Source organism: Haliotis cracherodii, unplaced genomic scaffold (genome assembly GCF_022045235.1).
Source record: "Haliotis cracherodii isolate W230 unplaced genomic scaffold, xgHalCrac1.p SCAF_14, whole genome shotgun sequence".
Taxonomy (NCBI): Eukaryota; Metazoa; Mollusca; class Gastropoda; order Lepetellida; family Haliotidae; genus Haliotis; species Haliotis cracherodii.
The window spans coordinates 1,091,103-1,111,767 of NW_027266269.1; the positions used below are offsets into that span (position 1 = coordinate 1,091,103).

The 20,665-nt window shown below is 39.8% G+C and overlaps 1 protein-coding gene across 1 annotated transcript in view; it reads right to left on the bottom strand.

Annotated features, from left to right (window-relative positions):
* Nucleotides 1–20,419, bottom strand: part of LOC139460952 (serine/threonine-protein phosphatase 6 regulatory ankyrin repeat subunit B-like) — a 30,957-nt gene extending 10,538 nt beyond the window's left edge. Inside the window, exons 1-6 of the mRNA XM_071242427.1 lie at nt 20,287–20,419; nt 8,392–8,456; nt 7,090–7,374; nt 6,323–6,476; nt 5,615–5,640; nt 1,782–1,826 (exon numbers count right to left, since the gene is read on the bottom strand). Of these exons, the coding sequence (XP_071098528.1) occupies nt 1,782–1,826; nt 5,615–5,640; nt 6,323–6,476; nt 7,090–7,374; nt 8,392–8,449 (568 nt within the window). The 5' untranslated portion in view covers nt 8,450–8,456; nt 20,287–20,419. The remainder of the gene's footprint in view (nt 1–1,781; nt 1,827–5,614; nt 5,641–6,322; nt 6,477–7,089; nt 7,375–8,391; nt 8,457–20,286) is intronic.
* Between the last annotated feature and the right edge of the window lie 246 nt (nt 20,420–20,665).

The following is a 20,665-nucleotide window of genomic DNA, read 5'->3' on the forward strand; positions in this document are numbered from 1 at the left end:
CGCAAGGTCTACAATAACATTTCTAGAAAAAGGCTTGAATGTTGAAACTTTGATTAAACTCATTCTGAGCAAGAGTCGTATGATGCTCTTTGAAATCTTGAAAGAAAGAGTATGTTCTATTGCACCTCAACAGTTGTGAAATGTAAACACCAAACCCTGGAGCGAAAGGAATATTTGTCAGACATAAAGGGAAAGTTGACTGTTAGAACGTTGAGGACATCGCTATTGTCATACAGTTTCGTGGATAGTGTTTATGACACAAATAAGGCGGTCTCACTTGCCTTTTATCAATGGAATGGACCCCACAATAAATATTTTTTCTTTTTCAGAATTTTGTGGCGCTTTTGAATCGAATACCTCAAATACTGTATGTCCTTCCTCGGTTGAACCAAGAAATATGTCTATGCTTGAGGTATTGAGTTTTATGGAGCTTATGCGCCGAAAGTGTATGCATCATTTGTTTGTACATTTAATGTTATTTACCTTTATTGCATCCAACATCTCCGTGAACACGTTCCGCAACATTCATAGTAGATGCACACGGGGCGTTTACATTAAGAGTGTGACGTCCCTCTGTGGTGATCTCGCAGGTCCTCACATTAGCGTCCTCTCTGATAGTTTGCCCTGGAAAAGTCAATGTTACTACCTAATCACCAGGTATACTCACCGCAAAAAGAAACGCGAACATAAAAGATGCGTACGTAAGTTATTAAAAGCTGTGTCAAATGTGTACCAATCAATGACAAAACTAACAGTCAAATCTTACCACAACGTGTTTTTATATTCATCACTATATTCTGCACGTGATTTCCAAACTTTCTATGTTAATCCTGCATGAGGCAGGACGTTACATGTCATGTGTTCATGAGCATCGGTTCACACAAGATACCAATGTGTTCGTTTGAGAATCGAACCAGTCTAATACCTCTTGAATATGAGTAAGTCTTCACATATAAACGAACATCTATGGTATTCGTATTTGTTTTGGCAGTGAGTATATATTGTAATACATGTTTTAACAATCAGTCAGTTAAGACAAATGTTTTATGTTAACACCTCGACATCACAAGCACGGCTAATATACAACGAAGTATGACATAAAAATGACCCCCTTAAATACATATGACACCTTGTACAACACGGGAGTCTTTATGATGCCTAGCTTTAAGAGGTCAGAGCAAAACATCAGAAAACTACAAGTTATATATTTAAATAGAGTCACCTGTTGTGATGTTGGTGAAGGTAGCTTGGGTTTCTTTCATATCAGCTGCTGCCATGTGTTGAAGGTCATGTGTAGACACTGTAAGATCCGCTGCACATTCCGCGCCCTCCTGTCCCTGACATATGTTGCTCGTGTCAGTCTTCCTTCTCTTAACTCCAGTACTGTCTTGTTTATAAGTGCCTTCTTCTTGACTCGAATTCCCTGCCTTTTCAGCAACGCACAATTCGTCTCTGTCGCCGTTTCCAGTAATAGCTGTATGATAATAATAAACAAATAGGGAACACGTTACAACCGGTGGCGAATTATGACAGTCGATGATTTTGACGAAAGATCGGAGTAAAATGGGAAGTTCAAAAGTTGTCGTTTTTAGTGCCGCGATATATCTAATCCTCATTTAACAACTACAGTACTGAAGGTAAACTTTCATTAGGCATTGACAAGGTGAAAGTCAAGTCAAATTCTATTGATGTTAGTTTTCCCTCCACAATGTTACGAAATACATGTGTGAATACATATTATGTCATTGTTACAACATCACTCTGTTGTTATGGTTACCTACTTCGCAGTAAAGCCTCGTCTTCAGGGTTCTCAGGGTCAGTACCAGCTGGAAAAAAAGGAGGAAAATCACATAAGGGCATAACATGCGATAATATTATTAGGAAGTTACTCTAAAAATAATTTTAAAATTTAACGTAACCTATTTTGTGATTCAGTGGAATTAGAGAAAAAAAGGTTTCCAGATTGTGCTGAGTCAGTGGGTAGGCTCATCAAAATAACATCAATTGACAATGGAAGATATCAATGCGCCTAGATTTTCTGTTAAAACAGATTCAATTTGGCGCAAAGGGCGAATAGATGTTGAAATTGTGTGAATGAACCACTGAAAATCAGTGATGACACCAGATGTTCGCAAAAAGGGTGAGGATGTCCTGCCCTACCGGTAGAACCCGTCATTCCATACGAATTGCATAACAAAAGTAAGTATGTGTTTTCTGACGCAACACAGCAGTGCCTCTGCCATGCGACGTCATCCTGTAAACAAACCAGACAATCAAGTGATCGATGAACCAGAAGATCTAGTGACACGAGAGCACCATTACTGATCTTGGTGAAACTAAAGAGTTTTTTAGTGTTCCGTTCTTTTTGCGAGTTTGTGTTCATGGTAGTTGAAAACATACTTAATGCAACTGCTACGACTGTGATGACTGAATGATTTAGCAAGGATAAGAAGTTATGGATGAACAAATTCTTTGTTACAACATAGAGCGACGTAAAATCACAAAAGGAATTTGTTCAACCCTTGCAGGACGAGCTCCCAACATCTGTTCTACGAAGCTGCATCTAACCACTTACACAGTATAACCTCTACCCTGAGCAACTAATACATCAGACGATACAGAACATTACCAAGAAATCTCATAAATCTCCCTGTCAACAGTCTGCACCCTTTGTGATCAGCCTCCTCTACTTTGGAACGGCTAGCCACAAAATCCAGGGACTCTTAAAGAAACAGGCCCACATCTGAGTTTTCAAGATAAGTCATATCAGTCAGAAAACAATAAAAGCCACAGGGAAACCACCATCCAGACACAAGCAAGAACGATCAGGAGCAGTGTACCACATTAATTGCAATTTTTGACAAGCTTACATAGGAAAAACATCTAGGCCTTTCAAAACCCGAATTAAAGAACATCAAAGCTCAGTCTCCAAAGATAACTCTAAATCAGCTCTATCAGACCACATCCGTGACAACTCAAGCCTCAGCATTAAGTGGGATAAAGTCAAAGTCCTCACCACCAACTTTAAAGACTTCAAAATCAGAAACCTACAACAAGCCATCAAGATCAAAAGACTCAAACCGTCAATCAACCGTGACCAAGTCTTTTACGTATCCCCGGTGTACCATCAACTCATCAAAGACCCCAATCAGCCATAATCCTGTGGTTAATAATACTGGCTTCATTCTTTGTTTATGTCACTGACTTCCCCGATATATATATACTGAACAACAAAAGTTCCTGTGACATTGAATAAGATTTAATCCAAAGTTTTTTACCAAATTTGAAACAATTTCGGTTGACAACATATAAAAGACTCCTGTAAGTGTTCAAATGGTTTAATTTGCCAAACATGCCAAAATGTCAATTTACAAATCAATAGCGTGTGTGTCCACCTTTAGTTGCGATGCAAGGAACACATCTTCGTCTCATGGAATGAACCAGGTGTCGCACAAAGTCCTGTGGGATATCTGACCACATCTGCTGGAGCAAGTTTCGAAGTTCCTTGAGTGTCTGTGGAACACGAAGGTTGACGTCGAAGGCGCCGATCCATCTCATCACACATGTGCTTGATTGGTGAGAGATCAGGGGAGCGAGCCGGCCAGTTGATGACATTCGCGTTGTTTTGTTGAAAAGAATCCTGGACAAGTCGATCAATATGAGGCCGGGCCATAATGACGCAAAAAACGGTAGAACAACAGGGCCGATGATCTCTTCGTCCATTTAGATTTCCTTCTACCACTATCAAACGGGTCCTCTCTCTTGCTGTAATCCCACCCCATACCATAACGCTGCCGTCCCCGAACCGATTTTCTTCCATGACACAATGATTGACGTAACGTTCACCTCGACGTCGTTACACTCGAATCCATCCATCGCTGTGGCTGAATTGAAAACGAGACTTGTCAGTAAATAGAACTTGTCCCCACTGCATGGCCGTCCAGCATAGACGTCCTTGATGGTGGTTTCCTGTCAAAATGGCAATATTCCTGCACATCTGAGGCGACGACGTAAGGTTTGTGAAGATATTCGTCAAAGGCCAGGGATGCTTCTTGCAGTCACTGTTGCTGGCTGGAATCGATTTTAAAGGTGTGTTGTTCGAATCCAGTTGTCTTGTCGATTATTGGTTATGCGTGGCCTCTCCGAGGATGGTCTCTGACTGCATTCGTCTGTTGCCAAAGTTGCCATCAACACCAAATGGTGTTTCTGTAGACGTTAAATTGTCTTGCAACATCACGTTGACTACATCCTGCTCCAAGCATACAAATGGCTCGCAGACGCTCATTTTCGGAAAGGCGTGGCATTTCGTATTTTTGAATAATTGCGTAATTTTGTTGTTTTTCTGAGTGGTTGTTGTCAGCACGATGCTAAACAATGCATATGGAATCCCGTTAACGGACATGTTTTTATACCCATTCTTGGAAGGTGAAATGCATTTGGCTTGCATACAAGTCAACTTGTCACTTTTCTGTAGCAGTTGCGTTTTTGTGGCTTCATTCAATACTACAGTGTACTACAATATTGAAAACCAAACTCTGCTTGTTTGACATATTGGTGCCACAGGAACTTTTATTGATGCGTATACTTGTCAACCATACCACTTGCTGTGTTTTATATCATTTGCTTGATAACGATGTTAGAACCAATACCGAAACGTCAAAGTAGGGATATGCATCACCTTTAAATATTTGTTGCTGATGCGTCAGATTTGGTAATGTCCAAATAATGAAACGTTGGAATATGTTAATAGGCTCAATTCAACGAGGATTATAGTGTTTTGAATCAATAAAAGTGTTAATGTATACTAGCATTGATTCTGACATATATTTTTGTTTGTTTTATGTGTAATGTTCTTTGTCAATCTCTTTTTCCAGAATAGACTGACCCTGAGGACGAGGGTTTTCCCCGGGGTAAATGATGTTGCACAATTGAGACTGGAACAGACAATCTAGTGACTGACAAAATGAGCATCAATCTCCGCGAATGGGGAATGACGGTATGCACCTCTTTAAGACAGCGATGCTGATCACCGTTCCGACAAGCATGAGTTGCTGAAGATCAATTATATCCCGGACCTTTACACTGTAGTAGGTTACAACGAGGACCAAGAGATACAACTAACATCAACCGCCAACCTGACCCTTCTCTGTACATCAGCCACTCAAGGAGATAACAGAAATGCATCTTGCTAACTATGATTGTTGTTGTGTTGCATAAACACAGCCTCCATCAAGCACTGTGGGACAATGACATACTAGTATTGAGTACAGTTCTAGAGTTGTAAATATACATGTACGTGCTGGATGTAAGTTGAGGCCTACTGCTGCCATCGCGAACAAAATCGACTAAAGACACAACAACCCACAAGCATAATGTCCTACTAAACTAAGCACACTAAAAGCAGGCCACTGTACGAGTCCAACTACTAATATATTTCAGTGTCAATTTCAAATAGTGATGATGCCTGGTGTTTACGAAAGGTTTTGGGATCAGTTTCCAGAGGGTGGGATGCAGAGTTGGGAATCAAAATGGTGGTGTTTCCCAGGGTCACTTTCCAAGTGGCAGTTACCATGTGTGAAGATATCTAACCCTCTAATGTCATTTGCTACATTACCTGTTGGCCTCCCGGTTGACTTTCTTCTGCAATTAATAAGAACATATCATTAGTTCTGAGAGTAATTAGATAGACACAATCATGGTCATCGAGTGGATAGCAAGTACACTATACGTCCACTGATGTAAAGGTCACAATCAGTAAGTTTATTGTAAGGAATCAGGACTGTCCCATCCACCTTTCAACAAACTCGAATTGTTTTACCATCTCGTGACATTGATGTTATTCAGACGTGTATTGTAAGATAGGTAAAGTTAAACCTATAATAAGAACAGGTCTTTAGGAAAACAACAACAACAGCAATTCTGGCAAGATATCATTCATGTCCACTTTACAAAGGAACAATTGTTGTCATACATATGTAAAATAACAATTATATTTACTGTTTCACTTAAAAAATAGAGGGTATTTAAGCTATGTTTAATATATTGCTTGTATTATTGGCTTTGTTCAAATTTTCACTTGTCGCTTCGAGTACGTGATAATTCCAAATAACCTGTTTTGCGACGTGTAGTAGAACTGAGTTCATGTATTAGAACCCCACCGTCACCATTCTCGACAGTAACAATAACATGTTATCATGACTCGTATATTCACTGCCAGTAAAACATACAAACCGTGTAGGCGTTGCTTAAGCTTACACATGTACTATCTTAGAAATGAAAGTCACGCTTTCAAGAAGATTGTATGAAATGTTGTTTTACTTACCTGTTGTCTGTCTGGCGTCGACGTTTTATGACGACGGTGACGACGATGTTAACAATAATTGCCACAGGGTACATTGTGATGATCACTGCGACGTGTGCCATTGACAGTCCTGTTCTTTCATCCGTTGTCATCTTGACGTTTGTCCTTCTTGATACTGTCGAAATAAACGTTGCAATTACATCACCTTATTAATATATTTTATGTGATAATGACGGTTTTCCTTGTAGTATGTTGTTCTTAATGCTAGATTCCAATGGTGTCTTGATGTACTCATATTGTATAATTATTAATATACTAATTGATGTATGTGTTCGATTTAATACTATGTTCTGATGGCTGACAAATATGTAACAATGAAACCACTGTTAAACTTTTATATGTGTTACATAATACACGTGTGGATGTACTGAAATTCAGTACTCATTCAGGAATATACAACATGCATTTGGGATCGAATGTGCGATAAGACCTAATATGGCTGGGATATTGCTGAGTGAGGCGTTACACAAGAGCAAATAAATGAGATAATATATAATTCAGACTTTTTAGACTAAAAGAAACCACAAACATATTTCTAACACGATGGGTTATAGAAAATGTATATATTATTCTTGCAATTTGCAACACTGAGAAATCATTTCATGAAAATCAGATTTATTTTTGTTGTAATCCGTCAACTTAGAATAGGTGGCTATAAAAATGCCCAGATACACCTGACGAAGAGACGTTAACGATTTAACAAGGTGAAACCTTTCAACATCCCACACCTTCAGTGACCTCACAGAAATCCCCTGTTTGGTTTCCACTGCATCCCTTCGTACACTGTCCATTCTGATGACTGCACACGTTGTCCAGACAGTTCTTGCTACAAGGTTGGTCACATTGAGCAGCATACCATCCGGGGATGCAGCCATCGGAGCACTCTCCTGTTTCCTTGTTACAGTGTGTGAGGTACCTCTGTGGGTTAACTTGACAGTTTGGGGGGCAGCGTTTGTCACAATTCTCCCCATATTTGCCCCACTCGCATGCTGTGACTGCATGAGTCAGTATTGCTGAAACTGTCAGAAATACACATGAAGGAAACTAGGAAGAACTGAACGTGTATAAAATATGCCAACGTGCATGTTTCCTTAATATTATGTGTACAAATATAGCGTATAACTAGCCTGTTCTTTGCTTACATTCAGGCAACCATTACTTACTGGAATGACCGTATCATGAATACATCTTCATTCTTATCACATTCTTACAACAAATAAGTGATGTAAACTCGTTATCTTTACATAAATGTGAACTTTGCTTTAACTATTGTGATTATAGTGATCAATATACAGCATGATAGTTCATTATACTAAGATTTTATTGTATGTGTATATCACTTACTCTACATTGTAAATAACTTCACATATTAAATACACAATGCCTTTTAGAAAGTGGCCAAAGGAAAGAAACGTTATATTTCGGATAGCAAAGGTATGTGGGAGTCGTGCCAATTTACACTTGTCAGAGGGTTGCACAAAGTACGTAATCTGTGCTACAAGTTGACGGACTTTAAAGCTTCAGTAGCTGAATGGGTTAGATCGCTGATTTGGTGTGTTGACGATTAGGAGCCTCACACTTGGAGTGTTGGTTTAAATCCCGACTGGGACTCAACTTTGTACTTTGCTAAAAAAGTGTGATCCCAAATATGACGTTTGTTACAAATATCACATATTATCAACCAGGTTTATTGCCATTCCATCATATCCACAACAGGGTGATCCAGGAATACCACTTTACCACTGACAGTTTTATCATGTTCTTCTCAAGGTTTGTTAATGATAACCACTTTAAAACCGTTGCTCTGTATCACATGTCAACAAACATCATTTGACCAAACATCTGTTAGATCACGGGTCAAAGTGAGAACTGAACACAGCAAATATTCAACTCTCAGTAGCACACGTGTGATCCATCACACGCGATCACAGCCTGGTATATGTCGACGTATGTGACTGTAGGGCACATGGTGCGCTTTCACTGAAAGCATCGGTGTGAAACACAATTCTGTATTGAAAGATTGTACTCACCGAATATCAGAGCTGTGCCTGTCCTCAGCATGGCTTGAAGAGAGATCTGTGTGTTCATATGATGCCTGTTGAGGAAGACAGAAATCCTGACTGTATTTACTCCTTATACTCATAACATTCTTATTCTATTGTTACATTGTTTGATTTCACCGCTTAACATGCCGCAATGTCAATATAACGAATCCTAAACCAGAAAACACTATCAACGGTAAACAATCATCAGAACACAACTGTAGGTACTGATCGAACCAGCGTACATCATTAAGGTCATTAAGGCACTTCAATAACATCACGGAAATTAAACACAAACAAATGTATTCAAACTGTGATTCAATCTGCAGGTACATCGATATTCTTAAATTATGTATAGGTAGTAAGTATACGTGCGAAATGTTCACTAGATTACATTCATGTTTTGCTTCATGGAACTAGACAGTATAGAGGACTCGTGTTAGTACTTTTCTGAATAAAAAAGACCACCTTCTCCACCTCGCCATTTATTCTTACAAACCTAATTTGATATCCCTTTAAGTACTGTCATTCTTCCACTATTACATCCTTCACCAACAAACCATATTCCTGGTATGCTGTTGTTCACGATTGGTCACCACATTGAGTTATATTTAGCCACAATGTTTACAATTATGCATGACAGAAGATAAACATGTAGGCCATCACCAGGAAATCAATAACAAATATATGCTGCGTGCTGTATTGATTCGCCATGCCGCAAAGAGCATATCAGTTCACCGAGCAGTAATACTGAAGTCAAAATGTGATTACTATCATATAGATTCCACGCGTAATTACTCAATTTACAAGATAAGCGATTTGTTATTACTACTTTCTATTAAACTTCACAAGTTTCAGATAACGTTGATACCTAAAATGACTGACTATGGATACATGCAATTGCAGTTGCTTTCAATTGGGTGATCCATCAGACTGTAGGTAGGTGTCATTTATTTGTGTCTACAACAAAATATCATTGTTGGGTGTTGAGAATCTGATGCAGATGGCTGATGGCAGAGTAGGTACCTGAATGATTAGATCGTAAGTGGTCATGGTTTCATATATAAGTAGAATTACTGACATTGTCTCTGTATATACTTAAAGTATGGCGGGTATAGTTATGGTAAACGTATGCACATATACATATAATGGATTATCAATATATAAGTTTATAATATATATAAATATACATGGTGTCCGGAAATGTGGGACATAGGACAATTAAATAACTGTGTAATACTATCATATGTGCAGGACATCGACAAACGTTAGCTTGCCGGTTTGCTCGAGGCTCGAGTCGCAATTTACAACTCAACCAAATTTACAATTCGGAGTAAAGTTTAGGGGTACCGAACTCAGTTTATGACGACAACTAAGGGCTTTTTAGTTTGAAAGAGGAAAAACAGATTGACGATATTACACTGCTGAGGACCAAAGATATTTTGAAAATGATGAAGGGCCCATCCCGTTAGCTACTTCATTGTTTACAGTGTTATATTCGTGTTGGTATATTATCTATAGTGTTTAATCTGTTAATCGCTGTGCACCTCAGAAGTAGAGGAAAGGAAAGTGATAGGGCAGCACTGAGAGAGATGGCCAGCACAACCAGCATGAGAATCCTGTCAGAATCAGCCAGCACAACCAACATGAGAGTCCTGTCAGAATCAGCCAGCACAACCAGCATGAGAATCCTGTCAGACTCAGCCAGCACAACCAACATGAGAGTCATGTCAGAATCAGCAAACACAACCAACATTAGAGAGATGGCCAGCACAACCAGCATGAGAATCCTGTCAGAATCAGCCAGCACAACCAACATGAGAGTCCTGTCAGAATCAGCCAGCACAACCAGCATGAGAATCCTGTCAGACTCAGCCAGCACAACCAACATGAGAGTCCTGTCAGAATCAGCCAGCACAACCAACATGAGAGTCCTGTCAGAATCAGCCAGCACAACCAGCGTGAGAGTCCTGTCAAAATTAGCCAGCACAACCAACATGAGAGTCCTGTCAGAATCAGCAAACACAACCAACATGAGAGAGATGGCCAGCACAACCAACATGAGAGTCATGTCAGAATCAGCTAGCACAACCAACATGAGAGTCCTGTCAGAATCAGCCAGCACAACCAGCATGAGAGTCCTGTCAGAATCAGTCAGCACAGCCAGCGTGGGAGTGTCGGCAGAGACGATCGCCATACCGAATCACTTGTCTGAGCATAGATTAAGGAAGTCACCCGAGGCTAACCCCGTGGGTACTTGGATGTATGTATTTATTTTCTCTCTGTATACACCCTGATATTGATTACCTAACATTAAGTTTTATTTGAGTGGGTTTTGTTTTCAGATTATTCAGATTTGAACGTGAACTATTTATCGTGTGCGGATTTTAGCAATCATTTGGGATACTCCTTTGGTATATGCAACAACCTTTCTTGGTGAATAGTTTCACATCTAAAGATATGGTGGTACTCATATCAAACAATTTGTGTTCTCTCGGTAGAGATTGTCGTTGGCCCCTCACAATGGGAAAATTGTTGTTACTTATTCGGAATTTTAAAACTAGCAAATATTGGGTAAAACCGAGCAGAGCGTTTTACTGTGGACAAGTACATAGGTTGTTAAACTGGTCGGTAATACATGGACTACAGTCGTCCAGCAACTGAAAGAAGTCTTACAGTGACAACTGACATCTGAAGGGTGACAATGCCAGTGCCGTTCCAGGCGCTTCGTAGTTCGTGAAATCCCTGCAGTAAATGTGCGTTATTAAGTTGCATATTATTTTGCAGTTGATTAAATATTACACCGAACAAAATCAGTTACACTTAGTTTAGTTGTTGTTTGTTGTCTATCGCTGCACTCAGCACTATTTCAGTTATATTACAGCGGTCTGTGAATTATCGGATCTTGAACAGACATTCCAGTGATTGCTATCATGAGCATTGATCTTCGCACTTGGAATACACTGACATATATGGCCCAGTCGGCGAGCCTGACCACCAACTGCCGTTAGTCACCTCTTACGTGAAGCATGGATATTATCAAGTAGTTATGTTGGGTGTTTGACAGAATCCTTTTGAACTCTACAGCACTTTAGTAGCTGAACAAAATATGATATAAGCTTGAGCACGCATGAGGCGGGACACACGTTGGAGTATTGATGTCCAAGCACGAGGTCAGATGACCAATAGTGTTTTTTATCGCATGTCATACCATACTGTCTAGTTGTGGTTATAAAAGTTTGACACTATTTGCCTCCAAAGAAATAACAAGCTAGTAAACATGTATGTCTACAAAGGCATGCATTTGGTATTGCTTTTACACTGTTATCTAAAATAACCCTGCCTTGTTATTGTTCAGTGTGAAAAAATGGTGTGAGTTGATCCTGTAGACCTGATCTTTCTACACCGGCATGTGGTGATATTTCAAGGAAGGAATTTAGGTGGCATATCCAGACACCCGTCACAACTTCAGTGTATAATACTATATAATAACTACATAATTTATAAAGCGCTGGTATCCAGTTCGAAGAACTGCTCAAAAGCGCATCATTTGAGTCTACACAAAAAAAGAGAGACATTACATAGCTAGGAAAACACAAAGCCTCAATACTCTAAGAAAGATTTTGTAAAAAGATAGGTTTTCAGTCTTGATCGGAACAAAGTAGGACTGTCAATGTTTGTTATATATCCAATGGCAGCCTATTCTATTGCTCAGGGGCAACTTTGGCGAAACTCCGACCTCCAAAGTCGCCGTTCTAACACCAGGCACAGAGAGTAGGACTGGCAGCTTGATCTGAGAGATCTCCCAGGCACGTACTCTTTAAGAAGCTCGCTGATATAAGTTGGTTTTTGATTGTGTCTCACATTGAACACAATCAGCATCACATTATACTGGATTCTCTCATTGATTTAGAGCCAGTGGAGGTTCCGTAGAATCGGTGTGATATGGTCAAACTTCTTGGATTTAGTAACAAGCCTGGCAGCACAGTTTTGAACTCTTTGAAGTTTAGGCGTGTCCACACTTCTCTCAACAAGATTTGAGAATGAGATTTACGTGAACATTCATTTATACGTCTACACAACGGTAGGCAAGTCTATGATATAGGACTGCAGTCAAATACCGGTAGATATCTCACAGGGATCTAATCTGATCGACGCTGATGCACAGTCCTACTTTCATTTTGATAACTGCAATTCTTTTTATGCATATTCAACATTGATGTTGAGTTATTTCTCAGAACATGTGATGTGGCCGTGGGAAGTGATACAAAGTTTATTCCTGTACAAATCTGTGCTAATTGTTCACTTTCAACACTCAACACATGTGTGAATATATGTATATATGTATGTTTCATGTATGTCCAGCAAATCTAAAAACATTTTATTTCTGTACAAGGTTTTGTTGTTGTTTACCTTTCGCCTGTTCATACCGAGTTCAATATATCAACACGTCACACCTTGAATCATCCATACGTTTTAAGAAAATGTGGACGTATGGACGAACTACAGCCTTGACCAATGACCAATGTCATAATGCAAATGTTGTACATTGATACACAGTCAACCCCACTGAAGTCTTGAAAAGCACAACACAGTCACGCGTTGAGTGAGTCATGGTTTCCCCGGTAATAGCCACTTCTGTACATGTATTAAACCAGTTGAAATGTTTCTAAAAGCAGCTTGACGTCTCGCGTATGGTGTTTTTGTTGCCTCTCTACATTAAATTTAGTCACGCGACGATAACGTCCCTCCCTTCTGAATACAAAATATTTCCGGTACATATTGTCCCTATGAGTGAAACTGGATGAGTTGACATTTATTTTCATTATCGCACAGTTGCACATCCCGATGTGATTATGTCAAGGTGACACAGACTGTGTCATCTACTAGTGTTTGAAGAATGAATCAAATATTCGCATAGTGTCTAACAGTTCCTGACAGCCTCCGTGGTGGTAGAGCGGAAGGTCCGGGGTTCGATCCCCGTCCTCGTCATACCAAAAGACGTTAAAAGATGGTACTTGCTGTTACCCTGTCTTGCGCTCGGCATAAAGGGGCTTAACAAGGAATGGTCGGAGTCAGTACCCTGTTTCTGAGTGGGATTTTCATGTTAAACTGCGTTATGACCAGTATCTCAGTGAGTTTGCACTATCAATTAGTCAGGACTAGTACAAGCAGTCACACACACACACACACACACACACACACACACACACACACACACACACACACACACACACACACACACACACACACACACACACACACACACACAGTGGCACAGGCACACACACAGGCACACACACACACACACAGGCACACACACACACACACACACGCGCGAGCGCGCGCAGGCACGTCGCTGTAAAAGTGCAATAATTTTTCACCGTCTATCATTTCCTGAGATACATGTAGTCATGACGAAATGCTTCCCTTCAGAGACATATATCGCAACAACCAGCCATCACTGCTCACACCATCTTTACTTACGCTTATCAACCCTTCTGCTCTACCCCGCCTCCACTGCTCATCCCACATTACTTTCTACACCCAGCCTTCCCTACTCATACCACCTTCCCTTACTCTACTCAACCCTTCACTTTCTCTTCCTCGCCTTCCCTTCTCATACCACATTTCCTAACTCTACTCAACCCTTCACTTTCTCTTCGCCGCCTTCACTACTCATACCACCTTTCCTTACTCTAATCAGCCCTTCACTTTCTCCACCCCGCCTTCCCTTCTCATACCACCTTTCCTTACTCTACACAACCCTTCACTTTCTCTTCCCCGCCTTCCCTACTCATACCACCTTCCCTTACTCTACTCAACCCTTCACTTTCTCTTCCCCGCCTTCCCTACTCATACCACCTTTCCTTACTCTACTCAACCCTTCACTTTCTCTTCCCCGCCTTCCCTACTCATACCACCTTTCCTTACTCTACACAACCCTTCACTTTCTCTTCCTCACCTTCACTACTCATACCAGCTTCCCTTACTCTACTCAACCCTTCACTTTCTCTTCCTCGCCTTCACTACTCATACCACCTTCCCTTACTCTACTCAACCCTTCACTTTCTCTTCCTCGCCTTCACTACTCATACCACCTTTCCTTACTCTACTCAACCCTTCACTTTCTCTTCGCCGCCTTCACTACTCATACCACCTTTCCTTACTCTACTCAACCCTTCACTTTCTCTTCGCCGCCTTCACTACTCATAACACATTTTCTTACTCTAATCGGTCTTTCACTGCAAACACGAAAATGTCATTTTGCTCCTTATATGGTCATTGGGAGGAACAACGACTAACAATACATTAAAATTAATTAATTGGTGAGCGTCCAGAAAGTGTCAAGAGTTTTTCAAGCGGAAAATAGACGGAAAAACGATGTTTTTTTATCCGCCCTGTTTAACAGCCAATGAGATGGTGCTGGTCCCCTAACGCACGTGATGTCCAAGGCTTCCGTGAGGGAGCATTAGGTTCTTATCTCTGGCAGGCCATGCTCTTGTATCAATCGCCCAGTGCAGCGAGATTTGCTGATAAGTCAGTTTTAGGATATGAAACCTGTTTATGGAATTCCGACACGTGCAAAGATGTCAAACGAACCCATGTTACCAAGTTTATTGCGCTAAAATATCCCGCCGCTATGCACAGTCATCTCTACCGGACAATGGGTTGTGTTTTCTTTTGTTATAACAGTAAATATGTTTAAATGTCAAGTTATACAATGTAGGTATGTCACATGTCCGCGTAACTGAAGTTCATAAGTGTATGAACAACACATCTTTACTATTACTATTTTGTTTCTTATTATGAATTAAATAAACTACAATACGAAAACATAGTACAAACAAATGAGTATAATCTGTGCGTGTGCGTAGGTAACCATAGATGCATGCAACTCACTAATGTAGCCGCTTGTGAATAATCAAGTATTTACTTCTGGGTAAAGGTAGCGATATCATAAACATCAGGTAATATGATACCTCCTGCCATATCACCACCACTGCATACCTGGACCATGCAGACCACCAGTGCCTGTCATTAGTACACATGGTTTTTAGTTATGCTGATGGTCAGCACAGAGCAAGAGGCTCAAAGAGTTGTGTTTGCTCTTTTAAAAGGAAGTGAGGAGAGGAAAAAATGGTAGTTATAGGATATATTCACAGTTTGAATGACGCATATGAAAAGTAAAAATATCTATTCACAGTACAAGCATAATATGTATATGCTCTATTCTATAATGGATTTGGAATTTGCTCGATTCTGATTGGTCAATCAGAGGCTATTGAATCACAATAAACCCCCTCTGATTGAAACAGCTGGATTCACGGCCGCATCACCGCAGAAGCTAATGTTCATAGAATAGTACTATGTTCAGTCATTTTTGGTAGGCATATTTAAATAATCATATCTACCATTACAGGTTACAAAATGCACAGATGCAGTTACTACAATAATCAAAGGATGGATTGCAATACATTTCGTGCAGAAAACACGATGGAAATGTACAAAGGGAATGTATTTACGTTTTGGAGACAACAGAGAGCTTTGAGTGTTGGCACTTTTCTTTATACTACTGTGACGTAATATCTTTTACGTCACAATGAGCGGTAAGACGTCATAATGGTGTCGCGCGATGTAGAGCCAAAGCCTTGCAAAGCTTGCTTTGTTTTCTTTACGGATGCCCACCTCATGTTAGCTTCCCAAGGTGCCGTGCTTATATGCTTTCAATGTCTGTCATATGTTCGAGTGAAGTATTATGGTGTAAACAAACTGTTTGAGTATATACAGCGCCATATTTATTTCGGTGATTCCGTAATTCAGATCGATAACTCACTCAAAACACTGGACTCAACCAATGCCTTTTCACTCAGTATATTTGCTAACACCAAAGAGTTCGTGTTTCATTTAGTCATGGTAGAATGGAGATAAACATACTGTGTTTATATCCTAATTCTGTGCGTTAAATTTATGTTTTCATATAATTGGCATATTTGTATAAGGCCACAAATGTAACCCTTACCTAATACAGGGGTAGAAGACGGACACATATATGTTGAATATGCTTCTTCCAGCTTAAATATTCAAATAACATTTTTGTGTTAACCTCCTGCCCTGAATGTGGACTGTGAAACACTCGTTGCATTCTCTGATATTTTACAAACCGTCAACAAAGTATTACAAAGCCTTACCAAAATAAATCAAGTGTACCAAAAAGAACAATGGTAGGATGTTGAATGTTTAGAGGCAAAACGTAATATGGAGGGGAAACGTCATAATTTCAATTCGAAAACAATATATATCATTTAATAATAGGAGTATTGTTTTTAAGAAGAACAAAATACAAAAGTTACTGAGAAGAAAACAACATGAATATAAATGAACTCAGCTGGAACAATTGGAAACCTCATTTATCAAAACAGTAACCAATTCCAGAAACTATTAAATACTAATAGAATGTATTTATCCTGATCCTGAGAAGCTATAACAAACCACTTCAGGAATATCCACAACACTAAAACAAAGCAAGTCTAGTAAGCTCCAGCTAGCTCTATTCAAATGGATTCTTACATGAGAAGGATGATACGACTGACCTAAACAACTACAAGCGTTTCGCACTTAGCAACTGCTTGGGTAAACTTCTCAAATGAAAAAAAATGGAACACATGGAACACATGAAAAAAAACACCATTACAAGACCACTGTCAGTCTGGATTTAGAAAAGGGATAACGAACATCCGATAATGTATTTGTTCATTAAACATTAATATATTCTACAAAAAGGAAAAAGAAAACAAAATATAAGTTTCTTAGTAGAACTTTCACAGGCCTTTGACTCAGTTGACAGATCACTACTCCAAACAAAGATATTATCAAATAAAATTTGATATAATGTATTTAAAATAATATCATCACTATATCTATTATGGTGTGAAAACTGACAAGGACATTTCACAATACATGAACTCCAACATCGGGGTAAGACAAGTATTAGATATATTCCTCAATGATCTTCCACTTGATATCAAATCTGAAAGTTATAATATACAACTTTATCATACAATGGGTAGGTTTCTCGGCAGGATAAAGCCAACGGATAAAAACGATATCCGTTGGGGTCATATGCGGATAGAGATGCAAATATCAAAGGTCAAGTAGGGACTACTTTCACTGTTTATAAACAAACATGGCGTCGCACTTGTCATTCGGCGATCGAGTCAGAATTAACCATCGGGAATCTGGATAAACTACAGGGATAATTGCTATCATTATCAAAAGAACAGTCTAATATACTGAAAATCTGTGTTTAACTGTGACATAGCTAAGGCATTTTATAAGTTTGGCAACTTTGGAGATATAAATTTCGAATCAATTTGGCGAGGGCACGAGGCCTAACCAAGTGGGATCAGTAGCCATATCTGTGCTTGTAGACCTCTGCGGCTTAAAACCTCCTCCACAAATTAAAATAGTTGGACTTGGCCGAAATATGTTTGAATTGTTACCTTGTTTCGTTTTGTCGCTGTGTGTATATTTGACTACAATTCTTATCGTTATGACAGGACAGACCGACTGTCAACAACATCTGACCGTGGCCGTGACGTCTCATAGTATAGGGTTAGAGTAGCTTCCCTTTGACAAAGGGCAGTTACTCTAGCGGACAGACCGATGGATTGCCGCGAAAGGCAATTAAAAACAATTGTTGTTTTGCGTATATGTTGCTTCGCCTCTGTATAGGAAACCTATTTCAGTTGGAACTATATTGGCTACTGTCACTGTCTGACAGACACATCACTTACCCTGTGACGTAATAATTATCAATGCGCGCATTCCAGGAAAACTCGCAATGTTTCGGTTATGTTTGTGAGAGAGGGAAAGCGATTTTGAAGCACAGAATTAAAGAATGACATTATATGATAAAGAGGTTATCACGCTTGTGTGTTTGGGGATGGTAAATATCCTGTATTAGGAATAAACACTATGTATTTAGCTCGCCAAGGCTCGCTAAATACAATGTTTATTCCTAATGCAGCATATTTACCATCCCCAAACACACAAGCGTGATAACCTCTATTAATGGTTTAAACATTTGTCATTTGTTGTTTCCCGATGACTCAGTACTATTGCTGATTCAAAAACATACTACAAGTGTTATTTGATGGTCGAAGTGTATTTTGAGCAATAAATAACCTGAAGATAAATGGTGACAAAAAATGTGGGTGATACAAAATTACTAGTTACAGATAGATATAATCACTTAGGAATTATATTTGAAACAAATTGTAAACTTAAAAATAGTGCTAAATCTCTCCTGAAAAAAAAGGTCCTAAGGCCTACCACGAGCTCCAGTATCCGGTCCATTCTTAACCCAGATATACCTACAAGTCTTACTTGCACATTTTTCAAAACATTATTCGGACCAGTAATCCTATATAATAGTGAAATCTGGGCTATAGAATCAATCCTCCTGAACAACTCTGATTCACTCATTGATTCTCGAGAAACTGCAGCTCCGATTTTGTAAATCCATGACTGTAGGACTAGCAAAGCATGTCTACCGCCAACTGGGCGTCGACAGATATTTTGCAAATCTTTTCAAGTTCTTAATTAAAGTGTTCCAGTGAGTTGATGCATTTCACGAGGTAAGGCCCGTACACCCATACAGGTACAATAACAGCAGTCGTGGTGAATAGGTAACACTGCTCATAAACTGACATGCATGGATTGCTCCTTGTTGCGTTGGTATGTCGCTGACAGTTCTTGAGGTTCCGTTTCAATGTTTCGTAGTGCATACCGCTTCTCCAATACAATACACCTGTCTTGCCTTTAGATTGTCGTTTATATACATGAAACCACCATCAGGGCGTGGGAAGAAATCTCGAATGTGATGCACATGACTTCAGCAAATTATATATCTAAATGATTTCGCATATGCCTGAGTGTACAAGGGTGCTCTGAATCCATTTTCGACCTCTTCCATAATCAAATTCGAGTGAGTGAGTGAGTGAGTGAGTGAGTGAGTGAGTGAGTGAGTGAGCGTTCAAAGTTATATAGACATATAGCCCGTCCACACAACGTCCCATGTAGTTGATGTCAGTGACACGCAATCAGACATATAGCCTGTCTACACAATGTCCCTTGTAGTTATTGTACAGTAATACGCAATCAGACATATAGCCTGTGAACACAACGTCTAAAGTAGTTTTTGTACAGTGACACGCAATCAGACATATAGCCTGTGTACACAACGTCTCATGTAGTTGTTGTAGAGTGACACGCAATCAGACATATAGCCTGTCCACACAACGTCTAATGTAGTTTTTGTACAGTGACACGCAATCAGACATATAGCCTGTGTACACAACGTCGCAGGTAGTTGTTGTAGAGTGACACGCAATAGGACATACAGCCTGTGTACACAACGTCCCATGTAGCTGTTGTACAGTGACACGCAAACTGACATATAGCCTGTCTACACAACGTCTTATATAGTTGTTGTACAGTGACACGCAATCAGACATATAGGCTGCCCATACAGCGTTTTATCTAGTTGTTGTAGAGTGACACGCAATCAGACATATAGCCTGTGTACACAACGTCTCATGTAGTTGTTGTACAGTGACACGCAATCAGACATATAGCCTGTGAACACAACGTCTCATGTAGTTGTTGTTCAGTGACACGCAATCAGACATATAGCCTGCCCAGACAACGTCCCATGTTTGATGTTGTACCGTGACACGAAATCAGACACATTACATATGTTGATGTGACTATAAACCTTAACTCATTCAATCCTAGTGGCATAAGAGCAGAGGTTATTGCAATCACGATGAGTGTGACACACAATGATAGGACCATTACGGTTAGAGAAACAGTGATTACCTGTCGTCGAAAGACGTCAGTTGTCAAGGGAAGCAGCAGTTTACAGACAACTCCCTCAAGTAGTTAGATACACACAGCTGACTGTGTATCTTCTGGACATCACACCTGTCCCTTTTTATAACACCTGCACATGAAGAAGGGTACAGCGGCAGTCACGTGATATGAAGCCCGGGAGGAGAACGGTTATTGTGACATTCAAATAGTGATGCAATTGGCTAATACTCATCCTGTGTCACAACGGCCCAGAGTCTAGCAGTTTCCCAGGTCCTCTTGTGTTTGTGGTTATTTATGTTTCGAAATTTAGACAACAAGGTCAACTTAAGCTATGGAGATGCCAAAGGGCGTCATACAGTGATTGCACAACAGCTGTTTGATCAGT